At 44.0% G+C, this 20303-nt stretch overlaps 1 protein-coding gene across 2 annotated transcripts in view; it reads left to right on the top strand.

The window, feature by feature from the left end:
* uba6 (ubiquitin like modifier activating enzyme 6) overlaps positions 1-20303 on the top strand; it is a 228766-nt gene that overhangs the window by 193463 nt on the left and 15000 nt on the right. For both annotated transcript variants that reach the window (XM_052019228.1, XM_052019229.1), the window contains exons 31-32: positions 10701-10788; positions 19825-19919. In XM_052019228.1, the coding sequence (XP_051875188.1) occupies positions 10701-10788; positions 19825-19919 (183 nt within the window). The remainder of the gene's footprint in view (positions 1-10700; positions 10789-19824; positions 19920-20303) is intronic.

Genomic DNA, 20303 nt, shown 5'->3' on the forward strand with positions numbered 1-20303 from the left:
CAGGGCCTGCATGTTCCTGTTAGGGTGAAGGGCAAGGCTGGTAGGTTTCAGGGACCCTAGCTGACAAGAGATATTGAGGCTCTGGTTAAGAAAACAAGGGGGGCATACACTGTGCATAAGCAATTGGGAACTAGTGACTATCTTGATGACTACATGAAGTGTAAGAGTGTATTAAAGAGAGAAGTTAGGAGGGCAAAAAGAGGATATAAGAAGGATCTGGCAGGCAAGATGAGGCAAAATCCCAAGAGATTCTATTCGTATATTAAAAAGCTAGAGAGAGAATAGGTCTCCTTAATAATCAGCATGGCCATCTTTGTGTGTGGAACCAAAGGAACTGGGTGAGATTTTTAATGAATATTTCTCTTCAGTTTTTACTGTGGAGAAATTGATGGAAGCTAAGGAAATGGGGCAAATGAGTGGTGTTGTCTTAGACCACATACCAATTAGCAGGGAGGAGTTATTGTAGGCCTTGAAGTGCATAAATGGATAAATTCCCAAGGCCTGACCTGGTGTATTCTCGGACCTTGGGGAAGGCTAGACAAGAAACTGTGGAGGCCTGCAGAGATTTTTGCATCATCCCTGGCCACAGGTGGTTCTGGAGGACTGAAGAGTGACTAATGTGGTACCATTGTTTAAAAAGGGTAGCAAAAACAAGCCAGGAAACTACAGGCCAATGAGTCTGACATCGGTGGTGGGTAAATTGCTGGAGGGGATTCTGAGGGACAACATTTGGAGAGACTGGATCTGATTCGGGACAGTCAGCATGGCTTTGTGCGTGGGAATTCATGTCTGACAAATTTCTTGGATTTCTTCGAGAAGGTAACAGAGGGTAGATGAGGGTAGGGCAGTGGATGTTGTCTATATAGACTTTAGCAAGGCCTTTGACAAGGTCCCTCATGGCAGGCTAGTCTGGAAGGTTAGATCATATGGGATTGGCTTCATCGTTGGCTCAGTGGTAGGAAGCAGAGGGTGATGGTTAAGGGTTGTTTCTCAGATTGAAGGCACATGTCTAGCAGTGTGCCACAGGAGTCGGTGCTGGGATCTTTGTTGTTTGTAATTTATATAAATGATTTCGATGGGAATGTATAAGGCACCGTTTGTAAGTTTAATGCTAAGATAGATGGTGTTGTAGATGGTGTAGAAGGTTATGAAAAAGTACAGGGGGATCTTAATCCACTATGTATGTGGGCTAAGGATTAGCAAATTGCTTTCATTCCAAATAAATTTGAGATATTGTATTTTAGAAGATTAAACCAGGGTAGGACTTGCACAGTGAATGGTAGGGCCCTGAGGATTGTTATGGAACAGAGGGACCTAGGAGTGCAAGTACATAGTTCGCTGAAAGCGGCATCACAGGTAGATAGGGTGGTGAAGAAGGCATTTGGCAAGCTGGCCTTCATCAGTCAGGGCATTGAGTATAGGAGTTGGGAAGTTATGTTGCAGTTATATAAAACATTAGTTAGGCCACACTTGGGAGTATTGTGTACAGTTTTGGTCACCCATTATAGAAAAATGTTATTAAACTAGGAAGCATGCATAGAACCATAGAACACTACAGCACAGAAAACAGGCAATTCGGCCCTTCTAGTCTGTGCCAAAACTTTATTCCGCTAGTCCCATTTACCTGCACCCAGTCTTTTTTAAACAACGGAACAACATGAGCTACCAATAATTTACCTTCCAATAATTAACCTACTACTGATGTCAGGCTCACCGGCCTGTAATTACCTGGTTTACTTTTAGAGCCTTTTTTAAACAACGGAACAACATGAGCAACCCTCCAGTCCTCCAGCACCGCACCCGTGGCTAAGGACATTTTAAATATATCTGCCAGGGCCCCTGCAATTTTTACACTAGTCTCTCTCAAGGTCCGAGGAAATATCTTGTCAGGCCCAGGGGATTTATCTACCTTTATTCGCTGTAAAGCAGCAAGCACTTCCTCCTCTTTAATCTCTGTATGTTCCATGACCCTACTGCTTGTTTCCCTTCCTTCCATATCCTCTATGCCAGTTTCCTGAGTAAATACTGATGCAAAAAAACTGTTTAAGATCTCCCCCATCTCCTGAGGCTCCACACATAGATGACCACTCTGATCTTCTAGGGGACCAATTTTGTCCCTTACTATCCTTTTACTCTTAATATACTTGTACAAACCCTTCGGGTTTACCTAAACATTATCTGCCAAAGCAACCTCATGTCTTCTTTTTGCCTTCCTGATTTCCTTCTTTAGTATTTTCTATACTCTCCAAGTACCTCATTTGTTTCTAGTTGCCTAAACCTGCTATACACCCCTCTCTTTTTCTTAACCAGATCGCCAATATCCCTTGAAAACCAAGGTTCCCTATGCCTGTTAATTTTGCCTTTAATCCTGGCAAGAACATGCAAACTCTGCGCTCTCAAAATTTCGCCTTTGAAGGCCTTCCACTTACTGAACGCATCCTTGCCAGAAAACAACTTATCCCAATCCACTTTTCCTAGATCCTTTCTCACTTCCACAAAATTGGCCTTTCTCCAATTTAGAACCTCAACTCGGGGACCAGACCTATCCTTATCCATAATTAACTTGAAACTAATGACATTATGGTCAGTGGACCCAAAATGTTCACCTACACATACTTCTGTCACCTGTCCTGTCTGGCTCCCTAATAGGAGATCAAGTATTGCATTCTCTCTCGTCGGTACCTCTATATATTGATATAGAAAACTTTCCTGAACACATTTGACAACTTCCAAGCCATCCATCCCTTTCACAGTGTGGGAGTCCCAATCAATATGTGGAAAGTGAAAATCCCCTACTATTAGAACTTTCTGTTTCTTACATCGGTCTGCTATCTCTCTACAGATTTTTTCCTCCAATTCTCTCTGATTATTGGGCGATCTATAATGCAACCGTATTAGTGTGGTCACACCTTTCCTGTTCCTCCATCCATATGGCCTCTGTAGACGAGCCCTCTGGGCTGTCCTGTCTACACACAGCTGTGATATTTTCCCTGACTAGTAATGCCACTCCTCCCCCTTTCATCCCTCCCCCTCTATCATGTCTGAAACAACGGAACCCCAGAACACTAAGCTGCCAGTCCTGCCCCTCCTGCAACCAAGTCTCATTAATAGCAATAATGTCGTAATCCCATGTGCCAATCCATGCCCTAAGCTCATCTGCCTTACCTACAATACTCCTGGCATTGAAATAGATGCACCTGAGGATATTTCTATCACGTACCAACCTTTGATTTCTACAGAAAAGATTTTCCAGGACGTTGCCTGGACTTGGGAGCCTGAGTTACAAGCATAGGTTGTGTAGACTAGGACTTTATTCCCTGGAATGTTTGAAGGTTGAGGGGTGACGTGATAGAGGTATATAAGGTCATGAAGGGCATAGACAAGGTGAAAGCACATGGTCTTTTTCCCAGGAGGAGGGGGGTTGCAAAAGACAAGAGGGCATAGTTTTGAGATCAGAGGTGAGCGATATAAAAGGGACATCAGGGGAACTTCTTCATGCAAAGCATAGTGCATATTTGGAATGAGCTGCCAGAAATAATAGTTGAGTTGGCCACATTAGCAACATTTAAAAGCCATCTAGGCAAGTACATGGATAGGAGAGGTTTAGAGGGCTATGGGCCAAGTGCAAGCAGATGGGACTAGCTTGCTGGACAACACATTGATGCGTTGGGCTGAAGTGCCTGTTTCCATTGCTGTACAACTGTGACTCTGCACCCTTCTGCATCCATGCCAAGTAACTTCTCAAGATGTCTGCTGTGTGGTGTTTATTATACACTTTCACTTAGTTCAGTCATTTGATATGCAGATGAGATAGCAGTAGCCACATCTGTGTATTTTACATCATGAGAAATATCAGACTCTTTACACAGAGAGTGGTGGGTGCCTGGAATGCACTGCCGGGGTGGTTGTGGAGGCAGATACAATAGAGACGTTTAGGAGGCTTTTAGGTAGGCACATGAATATGCAGAGAATGGAGGAATATGGACCATGTGCAGACAGAAGGGATTAGGTGTCATTAGCTTAATTAGTTCAGCACAACATTGTGGGCCAAAGGGCCTGTTCCTGTGCTGTACTGGTCTATTTTCTTTACCTTGCCTGCCAAAGCTATCTCATATCCTCTTTTTGCCCTCCTGATTTCCCTGTTAAGTGTTCCATCCCATTGCCTACATCCCATACTCCTCAAGGATTTTGCTTGATCTCGGCGGCCTATCCCTGACATATCCATCCGTTTTGGTTCACAAGAGCCTTAGTAACCTTCGTGAACCATGGTTCCCTAATCCTGCTACTTTGGCCTTCATTCTGTCAGGAACATGCTGATCCTGAACTCTCTCTCTCTCACTTTTAAAAGCCTCCCACTTGCCAGACGTCTATTTACCTGTAAACAGCCTCTCCCAATCAACCTTTGCAAGTTCCTATCTAATGTCTTCAAAATCTGCCTCCTCTCTAAAACCACTTGTCATGCCTGTAGCATCTGTGCCCCAGAACCTTGAGCTGCCAGTCTTATTCATCCATCAACCATGTTTCTGTAATAGTTATAACATCCCAGTCTAAAGTACTTGTTCATGTCCTGAGAACAGCTTGCTGAACTTTTTGACAACCTTCCTCACTATCCACAACTCTGCCCATGTTTATGTAGTCTGCAACTTACTAATTAGCCCACTTACATTCTTGTCCAAAGATATATCACAAACAACAGATGTTGCAGCACTGATCCTTGCGGATTGCCACTGGTCACAGACTTCCAGTCAGAATAACACCCCCCCTACCACCACCCTCTGTCTTCTATGACCAAGCCAATTTTGAATACAGTGCACCACATCTCCAAGGATCACATGTGCCTTAATCTTCTGGATCATGAGGAACCTTGTTGAAAGCTTAACTAAAGTCCATGTATACAACATCCACTGCCCTACCCTCATCAGTCATCTTGTCACCTCCTCAAAAAAAACTCAGGCTGGTAAGACATGACCTCCCCTGCACAAAGCCACACTGACCATCCCTAATAAATCTATGCTTTTCCAGGTAAAAGTAGATCCTATCCCTAAGAATCTTCTCCAATGATTTCCCTACCAATGATGCAAGGCTCACCGACCTATATTTTCCTGGTTTGTCTCTACTGCCCTTCTTAAACAGAGGAACAACATTGGCCATTTTCCAGTCCTTTGGGACCTCTCCTGTGGTTGAAGAGGATACAGAGACCTCTGTCAAGGCCCCAGCAATCTCCTCTCTTGCCTCTCTCAATAACCTGGGGTAGATCCCATCAGTCCCTGAGGATTTATCCACTTAATGCTCTTTAGGAGCCCCAACATCTCCTCCTTCATATCAACATGCCCTAGAATATCAGCATACACCTCCCTGATCTTGCTATCCTTCCATGTTCTTCTCCGTAGTGAATACTGATGCAAAGTACTTGTTTAGTACCTTGCCCATTCCCTCTGACTGCAGTCATAAATTCCCTTCTTTCTCCTTTAGTCTTACCTTATAGAATCATAGAATACTATAGCACAGAAACAAGCTCTTCAGCCCATCTAGTCCATGCTGACCTGATCTTCTGCCTGCACGTGGACCATATCCCTCCATACTGCTCTCATCCACGTACCTATCCAAACTTCTCTTAAATGTTACAATTGAACCCGTATCTACCACTTCCACTGGCAGCTTGTTCCACACTTGCACCACCCTCTGAGTGAAATAGTTCCCCCTCAGATTCCCTTTAAATATTTCATCATTCACCGTAAACCTATGACCTCTCGTTCTTGTCTCACCCAACCCAAGGGGATAAAGCCTGCATGTATTCATCCAGAATTTTGTATACTTCTATAAGATCCCCCCTCGTTCTCCTGCGTTCCATGGAATAAAGTCCTAACCTATCCCTGTAACTCAGGTCCTCAAGTCAGGCAACATCTATGTTAATTTTCTCTGCACTCTTTCAAGCTTATTGATATCTTTCCTGTAGGTAAGTGACCAGAACTGCACACAGTACTCCACATTCAGCATCACCAATGTCTTATACAACTTCAACATAACATCCCAACTCCTGTGCTCAATGCCCTTATTCATGAAGGCCAATGTGCCAAAAGCCACTTCCAAGGAATTATGGATCTGTATTCCCAGGTCCCTTTATTCTACTGCACATCTCAGTGCCCTACCATTCATTGTGCAAGTCTTTCCCTGGTTTGTCCTCCCAAAGTGCATCACCTCACACTTGTCTGCATTAAATTCCATGTGCCATTTTTCAGGCCATTTTCCCAGCTGGTCCAGATCACTTTGTAAGCTTTGATAGCCTTCCTCACTGACCACTATGCCCCTAGTCTTGGCGTCATCCGCAAATTTGCTGATTCAGTTTACCACATTATCATCTAAATCATTAATATAGATGATAAACAACAATGGACCCAGTGGCAAACCACTGGTCACAGGCCTCCAATCAGAGAGACAACCATCTACTACCGCTCTCTCGTTTCTCCTGCTAAGCCAACATTGGATGCAATTGACTACTTCATCCTGAATGCCAAGTGACTTAACCTTCTGGACCAGCTTCCCATGCGGCACTTTGTCAAAGGCCTTGCTTAAGTCCATGTAGACAATGTCCACCGCCTTCTCTTCATCAACCTTCCTGGTAACCTCCTCGAAAAACTCTGTAGGATTGGTAGGACATGACCTGCCAAGCACAAAGCCATGTTGACTATCCCTAATCAGGCCCTGTCTATCCAAATACTTATATATCCTGTCCCTCAGAATACCTTCCAATAATTTAGCCACAACTGACATCAGGCTCACTGGCCTATAATTTCCCGGCTTATTCTTGGAGCCTTTCTTAAACAACAGAACAACTTTAGCTATCCTCCAGTCCTCCAGCACCTCACCCGTGGCTAAGGAAATTTTAAATATCTCTGCCTTGGCCCCTGCTATTTCTGCACTTGCTTCCCACAAGGTCCAAGGGGACACTTTGTAAGGCCCTGGGGATTTTTCCACCCTCATTCGCCTCAAGACAGCAAGCACCTCCTCGTCCATAATCCAGATATAGTCATGATCTCTGTACTCTTTTTCCTCTGTTCTATAGACTTTTGTGTCTGTATAGACGCAAAAATTTAATTTAAGATCTCGCCCATTTCTTTCGGCTCCACGCGTAGGTGTCCACGCTGGTCTTCAAGAGGACCAATTTTGCTCTTAATATAGCTGTAGAAACCCTTGGGATTCTCTTTCAGCTTGTCTGCCAGAGCAACCTCATGCCCTCTTTTAGCCTCCTGATTTCTCTCTCAAGCATTTCTTATACTCCTCAAGTGCCTCATTTGATCCTAACTGCCTATACCTGATATGTGCCTCCTTTTTTTTACCAGGGCATCAATATCCCTCGATAACTAAGGTTCCCTAAACCTGTTAAGCCTTGCCTTTTATTCTAACAGAAACATATAGATTCTGTACTCTTGATATTTCACTTTTGAAAGCCTCCCACCTACCAAGCATTTCTTTGCTGGAAAACAGCCTATCCCAATCCATGCCTGCCGATCCCTTCTGATGCCATCAAGATTGACCTTCCTACAGTTTAGAATCTTAACCCTAGGATCAGTCCTATCCTTCTCCATAATTATCTTGAAACTAATGAAATTATGATCGCTAGATCCAAAGTGTTCCCCCAGTACTCACTCTGTCACCTGCCCTGTCTCATTCCCTAGAGGAGATCCAGTATTGCGCTCTCTCTGGTTGGGAACTCTGCATATTGATTAAGGAAACTTTCCTGAACACATTTGACAAACTTTATCCCATCCAGTCCTTTTACAGTATGGGAGTCCCAGTAAATATGTGGAAAGTTAAAATCACCTACTATCACAACTTTTATTATCACAACTTTCTGTTATCTGTCCACAAATTTGCTCCTCCAAATCCCATTCACTCTTGGGAGGTCTATAATATAGAATTAACATAGTCATCCCTTTTTTATTCCTCAGTAGTTGAGCCCTCCAGTATATCCTCTCTGAGCACTGCTGTGACATTTTCCCTGATGAGTAATGCCACCCCTCCCCTTTTAATACCTCTCACCAGTTACTCTTCTGTTTTTTTATGTATGTACAAAATGCCTTGGGATTCCTTTCAATCCTATACACCAAGAACATTTTATGGCCCCTTTTAGCCCTCCTGATTCCCTGTTTAAGTTCTCTCCTGCTTCCTTGATATTCCTGAAAGGCCGTATCCCATTGCAGCTTCTTAAACTTTACATGTGCTTCCTTTTTCTTTCTGACTAATTTTGCAACATCTCATGTCATCCAAGGATCCCGATCCTTGCCATCCTTGTCTTTCTACAGGAACATGTTGGTCTTGAATCCTGACTAGCTGGCCATTAAGTAACTCCCATATATTAAATGTAGCCTTAACCAATAACAGCCACTTCCAACCTACTCTCCCTACCTCCTGCTTAAAACTGTTGTAATTAGTGCTTTCCCCTGAGATCCAGTCTTATCCTTGTCCGTTACTATCTGAAAACTTGTGGATTTATGGTTACTGTTCCCAAAATGCTCTCCCACTGAAATTCTGATCACCTGACCAGGCTCATTTCCCAATGCAAGGTCCAGTATTGCCCCTGATTGGACTATCTTCATACTGTGTCAAGAAACCCTCCTGGACACACCTAACAAATTCTGCTCCATCTAAGCCTCTGGCACTAAAGGAGCCCCGTCAATATTGGGGAAATTAGAGTCACTCACTACTACCACCATGTTGCTTTTACCTAATCTGCCTACATATCTGTTCCTCTATCTCCTGCTGGCTTTTGAGAAGCCTATATTATAATCCCATCAAAGTGACTGACCTTTCTCATTCCTGAGCTACCCATATTGCCTCATTGGATGATCCCTCCTGGACGTTCTCTCTTAGTGACACTGTGACATTCTCCCTGATCAATAGTGCAATTCTCCCTCCTCGTTTACATCCCTCTCTATCACGTCTAAAACATCTGAATCCTGGAAGATTGAGCAGTTAGTCCTGCCCTTCTTTCAACCAAATCTCTGTCATGGCTACAACACCGTAGTTCTATGTACTGATCCAGACTCTAAGTTCATCTGCCTCACCCATAATACCCTTTGCATTTGAAATAAATATACTTCAGTTGATCAGTCCCACTGTGCTCATTAACCTGACCCTGCCCATCCTTCCTTTCAGCTTGACTTGACCTAGCTTCCACCTTCCCCTCAATCCCTCCACTTGCTGATCCACTGCTCTGATTCCCACCCCTTTGCCAGTTTAGTTTAACCCCTTCCAAGTAGCACTAGTAAACCTCCCTGTGGGGATATTGATGCCCCTCAAGTTTAGGTGCAACCTGTCTTCCTTGTAGAGGTCCCACCTGCCCTGGAAGAGAGCCCACTGAACCATGTACCTGAAGCCCTCCCCTGTGCACCAGCTTTTTGGCCGAGCATTTAATTGTACTTCTTATTTCTTGCCTCACTAGCACGTGGCACAGGGAATAATCCTGAGGCTACAATCATAGAGGTCCTGCTTTTTAACTCACTACTTAACTCCCTCAATTCTCTTTGCAGAACCTCATCTGACATATTGGTCTATGCTTCAGTGATTTCCTTACCATCCTTAAATGATGGGTTTACATAGACAATTTTTACATTTAAATGGATAATTCCTGAATCCAGAATACTTGGAGTTATGATTAGGGCTTAGAGCATTCCACATAAAGAGCCCTGTTCTCAGTTACCTTTGCAGTGTAGAGAGGGAAGGTAATAAAGGTGGACTGTTGCAGAAAGAAGAACAGGATGGGTTTGTAAAGAAGTAAAGGATTGAAGACTAGAACGTTCAAACGGTGGGAATGATTAATGGATGGGTTGGTGTCTGAATGTGGGTGGGTAAAACTGTTAATGTTGGAGGAGCTGCCTATGCCTTCAGGAAGCTACAGTATGTAGTACTAATAACTATATGCAAGATATTAAATTATCTTACTACAACTGCAGAAGTCATAACCTTTAATTGGGCCAGATCATGCTAAGTTTTGCCAGGGGTTTTGACTAGAACTGCCATCACTTAGCCACTCAAGTGGCCATAATTCCTCAACTTTTGCTGGAGTGCTGGTGAAATGTAGAAGTCTCAAATTTCATCTGCTGCAGGATCTAACACCCCCTTCATTTCAGTGAAGATTGTAAATCTGCCACTGGCAAAGCAGAAGGGAAGGCAAGTTACATTTTTTATATTCACTATGCTTTACAGTTTTTAATGATCATAATCTTATGTTAATAATTGTTTGTATTTTATAAAAAATTCTTTAATTTTTACTTTTTTTAAAGTACTTCCATTTTAGTAGTTCTAAATGTTTCAATCCTGGACGTGCAAAAAGTTTGAAATATCTTACAGGTTTCACAGCACACAAAGCTTCATTTGAACTTTTCCTGGTTGTCACAGTGTTTGAGGGCAGAGCCTTTGCAGATCATTGATTGTGGCCTTGGCATTATACAGGCCCAGCCAGATCTCCACATCCAGTTGGGATTGGTGTGCAGGTATCATGGGCAAAGAATCTGGTCCAGCATGATTTGGCCTAATATATTTCCAACTGAAGTTCATCTGTCTGCTGCCACAATTCGTAACATGTCATTTGAATCATTTCAAAGAATTATTGAGTGATGTAAACCAATGCATTTAAGCTTGTTGACCTTTCTAAATACAGCTTAAAAGAAATTATCCGAACCTTTCTTCTATTGGAATAGGAATGACATCTCATTTACAATCTGGGACCGATGGACAATTTACGGAACAGAAGACTTCACACTGTTAAATTTCATAGATGCTGTGAAAGTAAGAAACTATTTCACTTGTTTGTAAGCTTCCATATTATCTATCGTTGCCCTCCTCTTGTCTACAGGACTTTAGAAACATAGAAGACCTACAGCACAATTCAGGCCCTTCGGCCCACAAAGCTGTGCCAAACGTGTCCCTACCTTAGAGACTCATAGTCCTCTATTTTTCTCAGCTCCTTGTACCTATCCAAAAGTCTCTTAAAAGACCCTATCATATCCGCCTCCACCACCGTTGCCGGTAGCCCATTCCATGCACTCACCACTCTCTGAGTAAAAGCCTTACACCTGACATCTCCCCTATACCTACTCCCCAGCATCTTAAACCTATGTCCTCTTGTAGCAACCATTTCAGCCTGAGGAAAAGGCCTCTATCTACCCGATCAATGCCTCTCATCATCTTATATACCTCTGTCAGGTCCCCCCTCATCCTCAGTTGCTCTAAGGAGAAAAGGCTGAGTTCCCTCAACCTGCTTTCATGAGGCATGCTCTGCAATCCAGGCAGCATCCTTGTAAATCTCCTCTGCACCCTTTCTATGGCTTCCACATCCTTCCTGTAGTGAGGTGACCAGAACTGAGCACAGTATTCCAAGTGGAGTCTGACCAGGGTCCTATATAGCTGCAGCATTACCTCTCGGCTCCTAAATTGAATTCCACGGTTGCCTCCACGGTTGCCTTACACCATATGCCTTCTTAACCATAGAGTCAACCTGTGCCACTATTTTGAGCGTCCCATGGACTCAGACCCCAAGATCCCTCTGATCCTCCACACTGCCAAGAGTCCTACCATTAAGACTATATTCTGCCATCATATTTGACCTACCAGAATGAACCACTTCACACTTAGCTGGGTTGAACTGCGTCTGCCACTTCTCAGCCCAGCTTTGCATTCTATCTATGTCCCGCTGTAATCTTTGACAGCCCTCCACACTATCCACAACACCTCCAACCTTTGTGTCATCCGCAAACTTGCTAACCCATCCCTCCACTTCCTCATCCAGGTTGTTTATAAAAATCACAAAGAGTAAGGGCCCCAGAACAGATCCCTGAGGTACACGACTGGTCACCAACCTCCATGCAGAATACTACCCTTCAACAACCACTCTTTGCCTTCTGTGGGCCAGCCAGTTCTGGATCCACAATGCAATGTCCCCTTGGATCTCATGCCTCCTTACTTTCTCAATAAGCCTTGCATGGGGTACCTTATCAAATGCCTTGCTGAAATCCATTTACACTATATCTACTGCTCTCCCTTCATCAATGTGTTTAGTCATATCCTCAAAAAATTCAAACAGGCTCGTAAGGCAGGACCTGCCCTTGACAAAGCCATGCTGACTATTCCTAATCATATTATAACTCTCTAATTGTTCGTAAATCCTGCCTCTCAGAATCTTCTCCATCAGTTTACCAGCCACTGAAGTAAGACTCACTGGTCTATAATTTCCTGGGCTGTCTCTACACCCTTTCTTGAATAAGGGAACAACATCTGCAACCCTCCAATCCTCTGGAACCTCTCCCGTCTCCATTGATGATGCAAAGATCATCGTCAGAGGCTCTGCAATCTCGTTCCTCGCCTCCCACAGCAGCCTGGGGTACATCTCATCTGGTCCCGGCGACTTATCCAACTTGATGCTTTCCAAAAGTTCCAGCACCTCCTCTTTCTTAATATCTACGTGCTCAAGCTTTTCAGCCTGCTGCAAGTCCTCACTACAATCACCCAGATTTTCTTCCATAGTGAATACTGACGTAAAGTCTTCATTAAGTACCTCTGCTATTTCTTCCAGATCCATACACACTTTCCCACTGCTGCACTTGATAGGTCCTATTCTTTTGCATCTTATCCTCTTGCCCTTCACATACTTGTAGAATGCCTTGGGGTTTTCTTTAATCCTGCCCACCAAGGCCTTCACATGTCCCCTTCTGGCTCTCCTAATTTCCTTCTTTAGCTCTTTCCTGTTAGCCTTTTCTCTTCCAGATCTCTAACATTACCTAGCTCTCTGTACCTTTTGTAAGCTTTTCTTTTCCTTTTGACTAGATTTATTACATCCTTTGTACACCACGGTTCCTGTATCCTCTTGTGACTCCGCTGTCTCATTGGAACATGCCTATGCAGAACTCCACACAAATATCCCCTGAATATTTGCCATATTTCTTCCGTATTTTTCCCTGAGAACATCTGTTCTCAATTTAATCTTCCAATTTCCTGCCTGAGAGCCTCATAATTCCCTTTACTCCAAGTAAACACCTTTCTAGTCTGTTCCCATCTCTCTCCAATGCTATTGTAAAGGAGTTAGAATTATGATCACTATCTCCAAAATGCTCTCCCACTCTCCCAATACCAAATCAAGCACAGCCTCTGCTCTTGTAGGCTTGTCTACATATTGTGTCAAGAATCCTTCCTGAACATACTTAACAAACTCCACCCCATCTAAACCCCTCACTGTATGGAGATGCCAATCGATGTTTGGGAAATTAAAATCTCCCATCACAACAACTCTGTTATTCTCACACCTTTCTAGGATCTGCTTCCCTATCTGCTCCTCGATATCCTTGTTACTATTGGGCGGCCTATAAAAAACAACTAGTAAAGTTATTGACCCCTTCCTGTTCCTCACCTCCGCCCACAGAGACTCCGTAGACAGTGCCTCCATGACGTCCACCTTTTCTGCAGCCGCGACACTACCTCTGATCAACAGCGCCACTCCCCCACCTCTTTTGCTTCCCTCCCTGTCCTTTCTGAAACATCTAAAACCCGGCGCTTGAAGAAACCATTCCAGTCCCTGAGCCATCCAGGTCTCTGTAATGGCCACCACATTGTAGCTCCAAGTATTTATCCAAGCTCTAAGCTCATCTGCCTTGTTCACTATACTCCTTGCGTTAAAATAGACAGATCTCAAACCGTCTGTCTGAGCACGTCCCTTCTCTTATCATCTGCCTATCTTTCCTCTCGTACTGACTACAAGCTTTCTCTATTTGGGAGCCAAACACCTCTTCTCTAGTTTCTCCAGTTTGGATCCCACCTCCCAACAATTCTAGTTTAAACTCTCCCCAGTAGCCTTAGCAAACTTCCCCGCCAGTATATTGGTCCCCCTGGGATTCAAGTGCAACCCATCCTTTTTGTACAGGTCATATCTGCCCCAAAAGAGGCCCCAATGATCCGGAAATCTGAATTCCTGCACCTCACTCCAATCCGTCAGCCATGCATTTAACCTCCACCTCATTATATTCCTATACTCACTGTCGCATGGCACAGGCAGTAATCCTGAAATTACTACCTTTCCGGTCCTGCTTCTCAACTTCCTTCCTAACTCCCTATAGTCTTTTTGCAGGACCTCTTCCCTTTTCCCACCTATATCGTTGGTACCAATGTGTACCATGACTTATGGCTATTCTCCCTCCCTCTGCAGGATATCTTGGATGCGATCTGAAACATCCCAGACCTTGGCGCCTAGGAGGCAAACTACCATCCAAGTTTCCTTCCTGTGTCCACAGAATCGTCTGTCTACCCCCCTAACTATTGAGTCCCCTATCACTACTGCCCTCCTCTCTCCTTCCCTACCCTTCTGAGCCATAGGGCCAGACTCTGTGCCAGAGGCACTGCCACTGTTGCTTCCCCCAGGTAGGCTGTCTCCCCCAACAGTACTCAAGCAGGAGTACTTATTGTCAAGGGGTACAGCCACAGGGGTACTCTCTAGTACCTGGCTATTCTCCTTCCCCCTCCTGAGTGTGACCCACTTCCCTGACTCCCATCACCCTGGTGTGACCACCTGCCTATAGCTCCTTTCTAGCACCTCCTCATTCTCTCTGACCAGATGAAGGTCATCGAGCTGCATCTCCAGTTCCCTAACGCGGTTCCTGAGGAGCTGCAGCTTGACACACCGGGTGCAGATGTCGTCGTCCTGGAGGCTGGGACACTCGAGGACCTCCCACATCTGACACCAAGCACAGAAAACTGCACTCATTCTACTTCCTTTCCTCAAATCACCTACCTCGCCTCACCACCTTACCACCTAAACCCGTTGAGCCAAAGCCCAATCACTCTGCTACCTCTCACTCCGCTGCCCACTCCGACGCTGCCTGCTGGATGTGGCGGTTTGCTTTTTAAACTGCCCCCGCGCTAACCGCGTACGTCATATGCCTGCGCAGTCTTGCCCCACTATTCCCGATTAGGGAGAAAAAAAACTTAGCTGCTCCGAAGTCCACCAAAATGACCCGAAAACGAAACCGCCGAAGTTGTTTTTTTGCTTTTTAAACTGCCCACGCGCTAACCGCTTACATCACGCGCCTGCGCAGTCTTGCCCCGCTATTCCTGATTAGAGAGAAAAAAAACTTAGCTGCTCCAAAGTCTGCCGAAACGACCCAAAAACGAAAATGACTTTCTCCAAATTTAGGAAAATCAACAGTTTTCTCACCTCAGTCATGGTTATATTTTCCATTCACCCTAGAGTCATAGAGTAATAACAGCATGGAAACAGGGTCTTTGACCCAACTTATCCATGCCAACCAAGATGCTCATCTCAGCTACTCCCATTTGACTGTGTTTGGCCCATATTCCCTCTAAGTCTTTCCTATCCGTGTATCTGTCCAAGTGTCTTAAATTTTTGCTCCTAGTTGTTATTGCACCTATTTCAAACACTTCCTCTGGCAACTTGTTCTATATATGGACTACTGTCTGTGTGAAGAAGTTGCCTTCAGGTTCCTCTTAAATCTTTCCCCTTTCCCTTTAAACCTATCCCTTCTAATTTTTGATTTCCTTTCCCTGGGAAAAAGACTGTGCACATTAACCCTATCTAAGCCCTTCAGGATTTTATTGACCTCTATAAGGTCACCCCTGAGTCTCCTATGTTCCAAGCCTGCCTAATCTCTCCCTATAGCTCAGGCCCTCGAGTCCTGGCAACATTCTCGTAAATCTTAGCACTTGCTCCAGCTCAATTATGTCTTTCCTATAACGGGGTAACCAAAACTGTACATATTACCCCAGGTCTTGGGTTCTGACCAGACAGAGAGTTACATAATTTTTACCCTAACAGGAGACTTCATAATTTTGAAAATGTCTATAAACTCACCCTTTAACCTTATCTACTCTAGAGAATTTGGGATTGCTGTCCTTAGTTTCTCTACGTAACTGAAGTGCCTAAAACCTGGAATCAGTCTGTTTTCTACATTTCTTCCAGGACCTTGTCCATTCTTAAAGTGTGGGGCTCAGAAGTGGGCACTAACAGGTGAGGCCTAACCAGTGTTTAGAGTCATGGATTTTCGGCCCAACTTGTCCATGCAGACCAAAGTGCCCAGCTGTTAGTCCCATCTGCCTGCATTTGGCCCATATCGCTGTGCCTGTCCAAATGTCTTTTAAGCATTGTAATTGTACCTGCCTCTACCACCTACTCTACCAGCTCGTTGCATATACCCACCACCTTCTCTGTGGAAAAACTTGCCCTTCAGGTCCCCTTTAAATCTTTCCCCTCTCACCTTAAGCCCATGCCCTCTAGTTTTAGACTCCCCTGCCCTGGGAAAAAGACTGGCTGTCTACCTTTATCTAAGTCCCTCATGATTTTATATACCTCTATAAGCCTCCTTTGCTCCAGGGAAAACAGTCCCACCTGCCCAGTCTGCCCTTAAAACTCAAGCCCTTTGATCCCAACAACAACCTTGTGAAAGTTTTCTGAACCCTCTCTAACTTAATGAAATCCTTCCTATAGTATGGTGACCAGTACTAACACAAAGGTTTACTACAACTTGTTGTTGTTGTCCTTCTGTGTTTTTTTTGCTTTATTATGTAGAATACACAAAGTAGAAAACATGTTAAAACATTGTGAAAATTTTTGATGGCTTAAAGGGAATGGATATCAATAAATCCTGGGGCTTCTACTTGTTTTAGTCTCCCATCAGAGACAGTGCTCTAAAAACACATTTTCTCAAATTTTTTTTTCAGTTTATAGTTACATATCTTCCTTCACGTTTATCTGTTTCACGTTCAAATGCAGACTCAGTAGAAGGGCATGTTATAGCACGGGCTGGTGAGATGCAAGGTATAAAATGTGTAGACTTCTCAACTACAGCTAGGAAGAGGCCAAAGTTCAGGGAGATTGATGCTCTTTGTGTGTGGAAGTAAAACTATTATAATTGCAGCTTTACAACCTATTGACAGATCTGAATTTATGCCCCTTGTTATCAATTGGAAATATTCTTTCACTATTTATCCTCACATACCCTTTCAAAGTTTTGACCAATTCATTTCTATCTCTTCATAACCATCCTTGTTGAGTGAACAGTCTTTTTCAACTTTCCACTTATGCTGTAACAGTCTGGTCTGGTTTTGAAATCTGAAATTTTGAAATCTGGAATTCTTGTCCCTTGGCTTTAGATCACCCTAGATGGCAGTTTCTAAAGGACTATGATGGTCCTAGCTGGATAGGAAGTTTATTATTCTTTCCGAAAAATGCAGTAACATGTACTTGCTTATAGTTTCCTGAGTCTTCACTTTGTCTAAGTCTTCTGGACAAATTCTTGTTGTTAAGAAAAAACTCAGTGGGTCAAGCGGGATCCCTCTGTCTCCACAAATGCTGCTTGTCCCGCTGAGTTCCTCCAGCAATTTGAGTGCTATCACGACAGCTCTGTTGTTCTATTCTACATTGTAATGGGATCCAAAACTACACACTACGCTCCATCCGTGATCTGATGAGCATTAAATGCAGATTTCTCAACATCACTATCTTCCTTTTGTATTCAGTGCCCATCATTTAGCAGCTTTATCTTTAATATCTTGAGCATTAAGCTACACAAATACTGAATGTAACATGTCTATTGCGTTTGTTTTTTATCTTTAGACCCAGTAATATCCTCAAAGAACTAATTAAGCTAGTCAGGCATGAGTTGCCCTGTTCAAATCAATGCTGACTGCAAGTAATGCATATTGCTTTAAATGGTTATTAATGCATAACATTGTGGTCTCCAATAGGTTCCCTGCCACTACTAAGACAAATCCAGAAGCTTCTTCAGAAGGTCAGAGGCGAAGGGATCTGGGGAAGCTTGGCCGTGTGGATTCAAAATTGGCTAGCCTGTAGAAAGCAGAGGGTTGTGGTAGAGGGAGTGCATTCAGATTGGAGGGCTGTGACTAGTGGTGTCCCACAGGGATCGGTTCTGGGACCTCTGCTTTTTGTGATATTTATTAACGACTTAGATGAGAGGGTGGAAGGGTGGGTTAGCAAGTTTGCAGATGACACTAAGATAGGCGGTGTTGTGGATAGTGTGGAGGGCTGTCGGAGCTTACAGAGGGATATTGATAGGATGCAGAGCTGGGCTGACAAGTGGCAGATGGAGTTCAATCCAGAGAAGTGTGAGGTGGTACACTTTGGAAGGACAAACTCCAGGGCAGAGTACTGGGTGAATGGCAAGGTACTTGGCAGTGTGGAGGAGCAGAGGGATCTGGGGGTTCATATTCACAGTTCATTGAAAGTTGCCTCACAGGTGGAAAGAGCAGTTAAGAAGGCCAATGGGATGTTGGCTTTCATAAGTTGTGGGATTGAGTTTAAGAGCCGCGAGGTGATGATGCAGCTTTACAAAACTCTAGTTAGGCCACACTTAGAGTACTGTGTTCAGTTCTGCTCGCCTCATTATAGGAAGGATGTGGAGGCGTTGGAGAGGGTGCAGAGGAGATTTACCAGGATGCTGCCTGGATTGGAGGGTATTGGACATGAGGAGAGGCTTAAGGTGCTAGGGCTTTATTCACTGGAAAGGAGGAGGATGAGAGGAGACATGATAGAGGTATATAAAATACTGAGAGGAATAGATAGAGTAGACAGTCAGCGCCTCCTTCCCAGGGCACCAATGCTCAAGACGAGAGGGTGTGGCTTTAAGGTTATGGGTGGGAGGTTCAGGGGAGATGTCAGGGGGAGGTTTTTCACCCAGAGAGTGGTTGGTGCATGGAATGCACTGCCTGGGGTGGTGGTGGAGGCAGATACATTGAACAGGTTCAAGAGCTTGTTGGATAGGCATATGGAGGAGTGTGGGATGGGGGGGATATGTGGGAGGAAGGGGTTAGGTAGTGTGAGGGTGGTTTGATGGACGGCACAACATGGTAGGCCAAAGGGCCTGTTTTGTGCTGTATGGTTCTATGGTTTACAAAACTCTGGTTAGGCCACACTTAGAGTACTGTGTCCAGTTCTGGTTGCCTCATTATAGGAAGGATGTGGAGGCGTTGGAAAGGGTGCAGGTGAGATTTACCAGGATGCTGCCTGGATTGGAGAGTATGGACTATGGGGAGAGATTAAAGGAGCTAGGGTTGTTCTCATTGGAGAGGAGGAGGATGAGGGGAGACATGATAGAGGTATACAAGATATTGAAAGGAATAGATAGAGTGGACAGCCAGCGCCTCTTTCCCAGGGCGCCAATGCTCAAAAGTAGAGGACATGGCTTTAAGGTATTGGGTGGGAAGTTCAAGGGTGATGTCAGAGGGAGGTTTTTCACCTAGAGAGTGGTTGGTGCATGGAATGCACTGCCTGGGGTGGTAGTGGAGGCTGATACATTGGACAAGTTTAAGAGATTGTTAGATAAGCATATGGAGGAATTTAAGTTAGAGAGATATGTGGGAGGAAGGGGTTAGATAGTCATAGGTGTGGTTTGAAGGGCGGCACAACATGGTGGGCCGAAGGGCCTGTATTGTGCCGTATTGTTCTATGGTTCTATAGCTCTTGTCCACTTCATCTTTTGAATAAGGTGTTAAACATATCACTCTTGCATTTTATTTCAATTCATATCTTGTTACTAAACTCCCTGTGCATTCAGTTCTCTGGAGTTGGACTTGAATTTGAAACCACAACCTTCTGAGATGTGGAACAAATAAACCTGATATTTGAATGGTTTACTAACTAATTCAAGAATAAGCACACTGGGTAAAGGCACTTCCCTCTATTATGCACTAATATCTAATAATGTTATTTACATTGATTTGATTAAACTGCAATGTCATCTTAGACTAATGGATTACAGATTTCTGACTTTTGCTGACAGTATAACGGAGTATACTTTTTCACTGCAGGAAACATATAATGTTGAGCCAACAATGGTGGTGCATGGAGTGAAGATGTTGTATGTGCCTGTCATGCCAGGCCATGTGAAACGACTGAAATTAACGTAAGTAACTCCCAAAAAGTAATGGACTGTTGACAAGTAAAAGAATTGATAGCTGTTCAATGCTTCAGTGTATTAGATCCCTTGCTGCCATGGTTTGAGCTAGAATGGGATGAATGAACAGATTAACAGAATGACAAATCAGGTCACAGATTAACCTATAATCTATCTTTTCTGTGACCTGGTTTGAAATCTACCCACTTATGGGATGAAAGTTTCCTCCACCTTTGTCATAAGGGCTCCACATTAAACTATGGAGTCCAGTTTCACGCTATTACTTATTTCTCATTTCCTTATGTCATAGGCGGCTGCCATTCAGCCCACAAGGTCTAAGATGGCTTTCAGGAAACATCCATCAATTGCATTCACCCAATTACCTCACTGTAT

The sequence above is a fragment of the Pristis pectinata genome, chromosome 7, assembly GCF_009764475.1.
Source record: "Pristis pectinata isolate sPriPec2 chromosome 7, sPriPec2.1.pri, whole genome shotgun sequence".
Classification (NCBI taxonomy): domain Eukaryota; kingdom Metazoa; phylum Chordata; class Chondrichthyes; order Rhinopristiformes; family Pristidae; genus Pristis; species Pristis pectinata.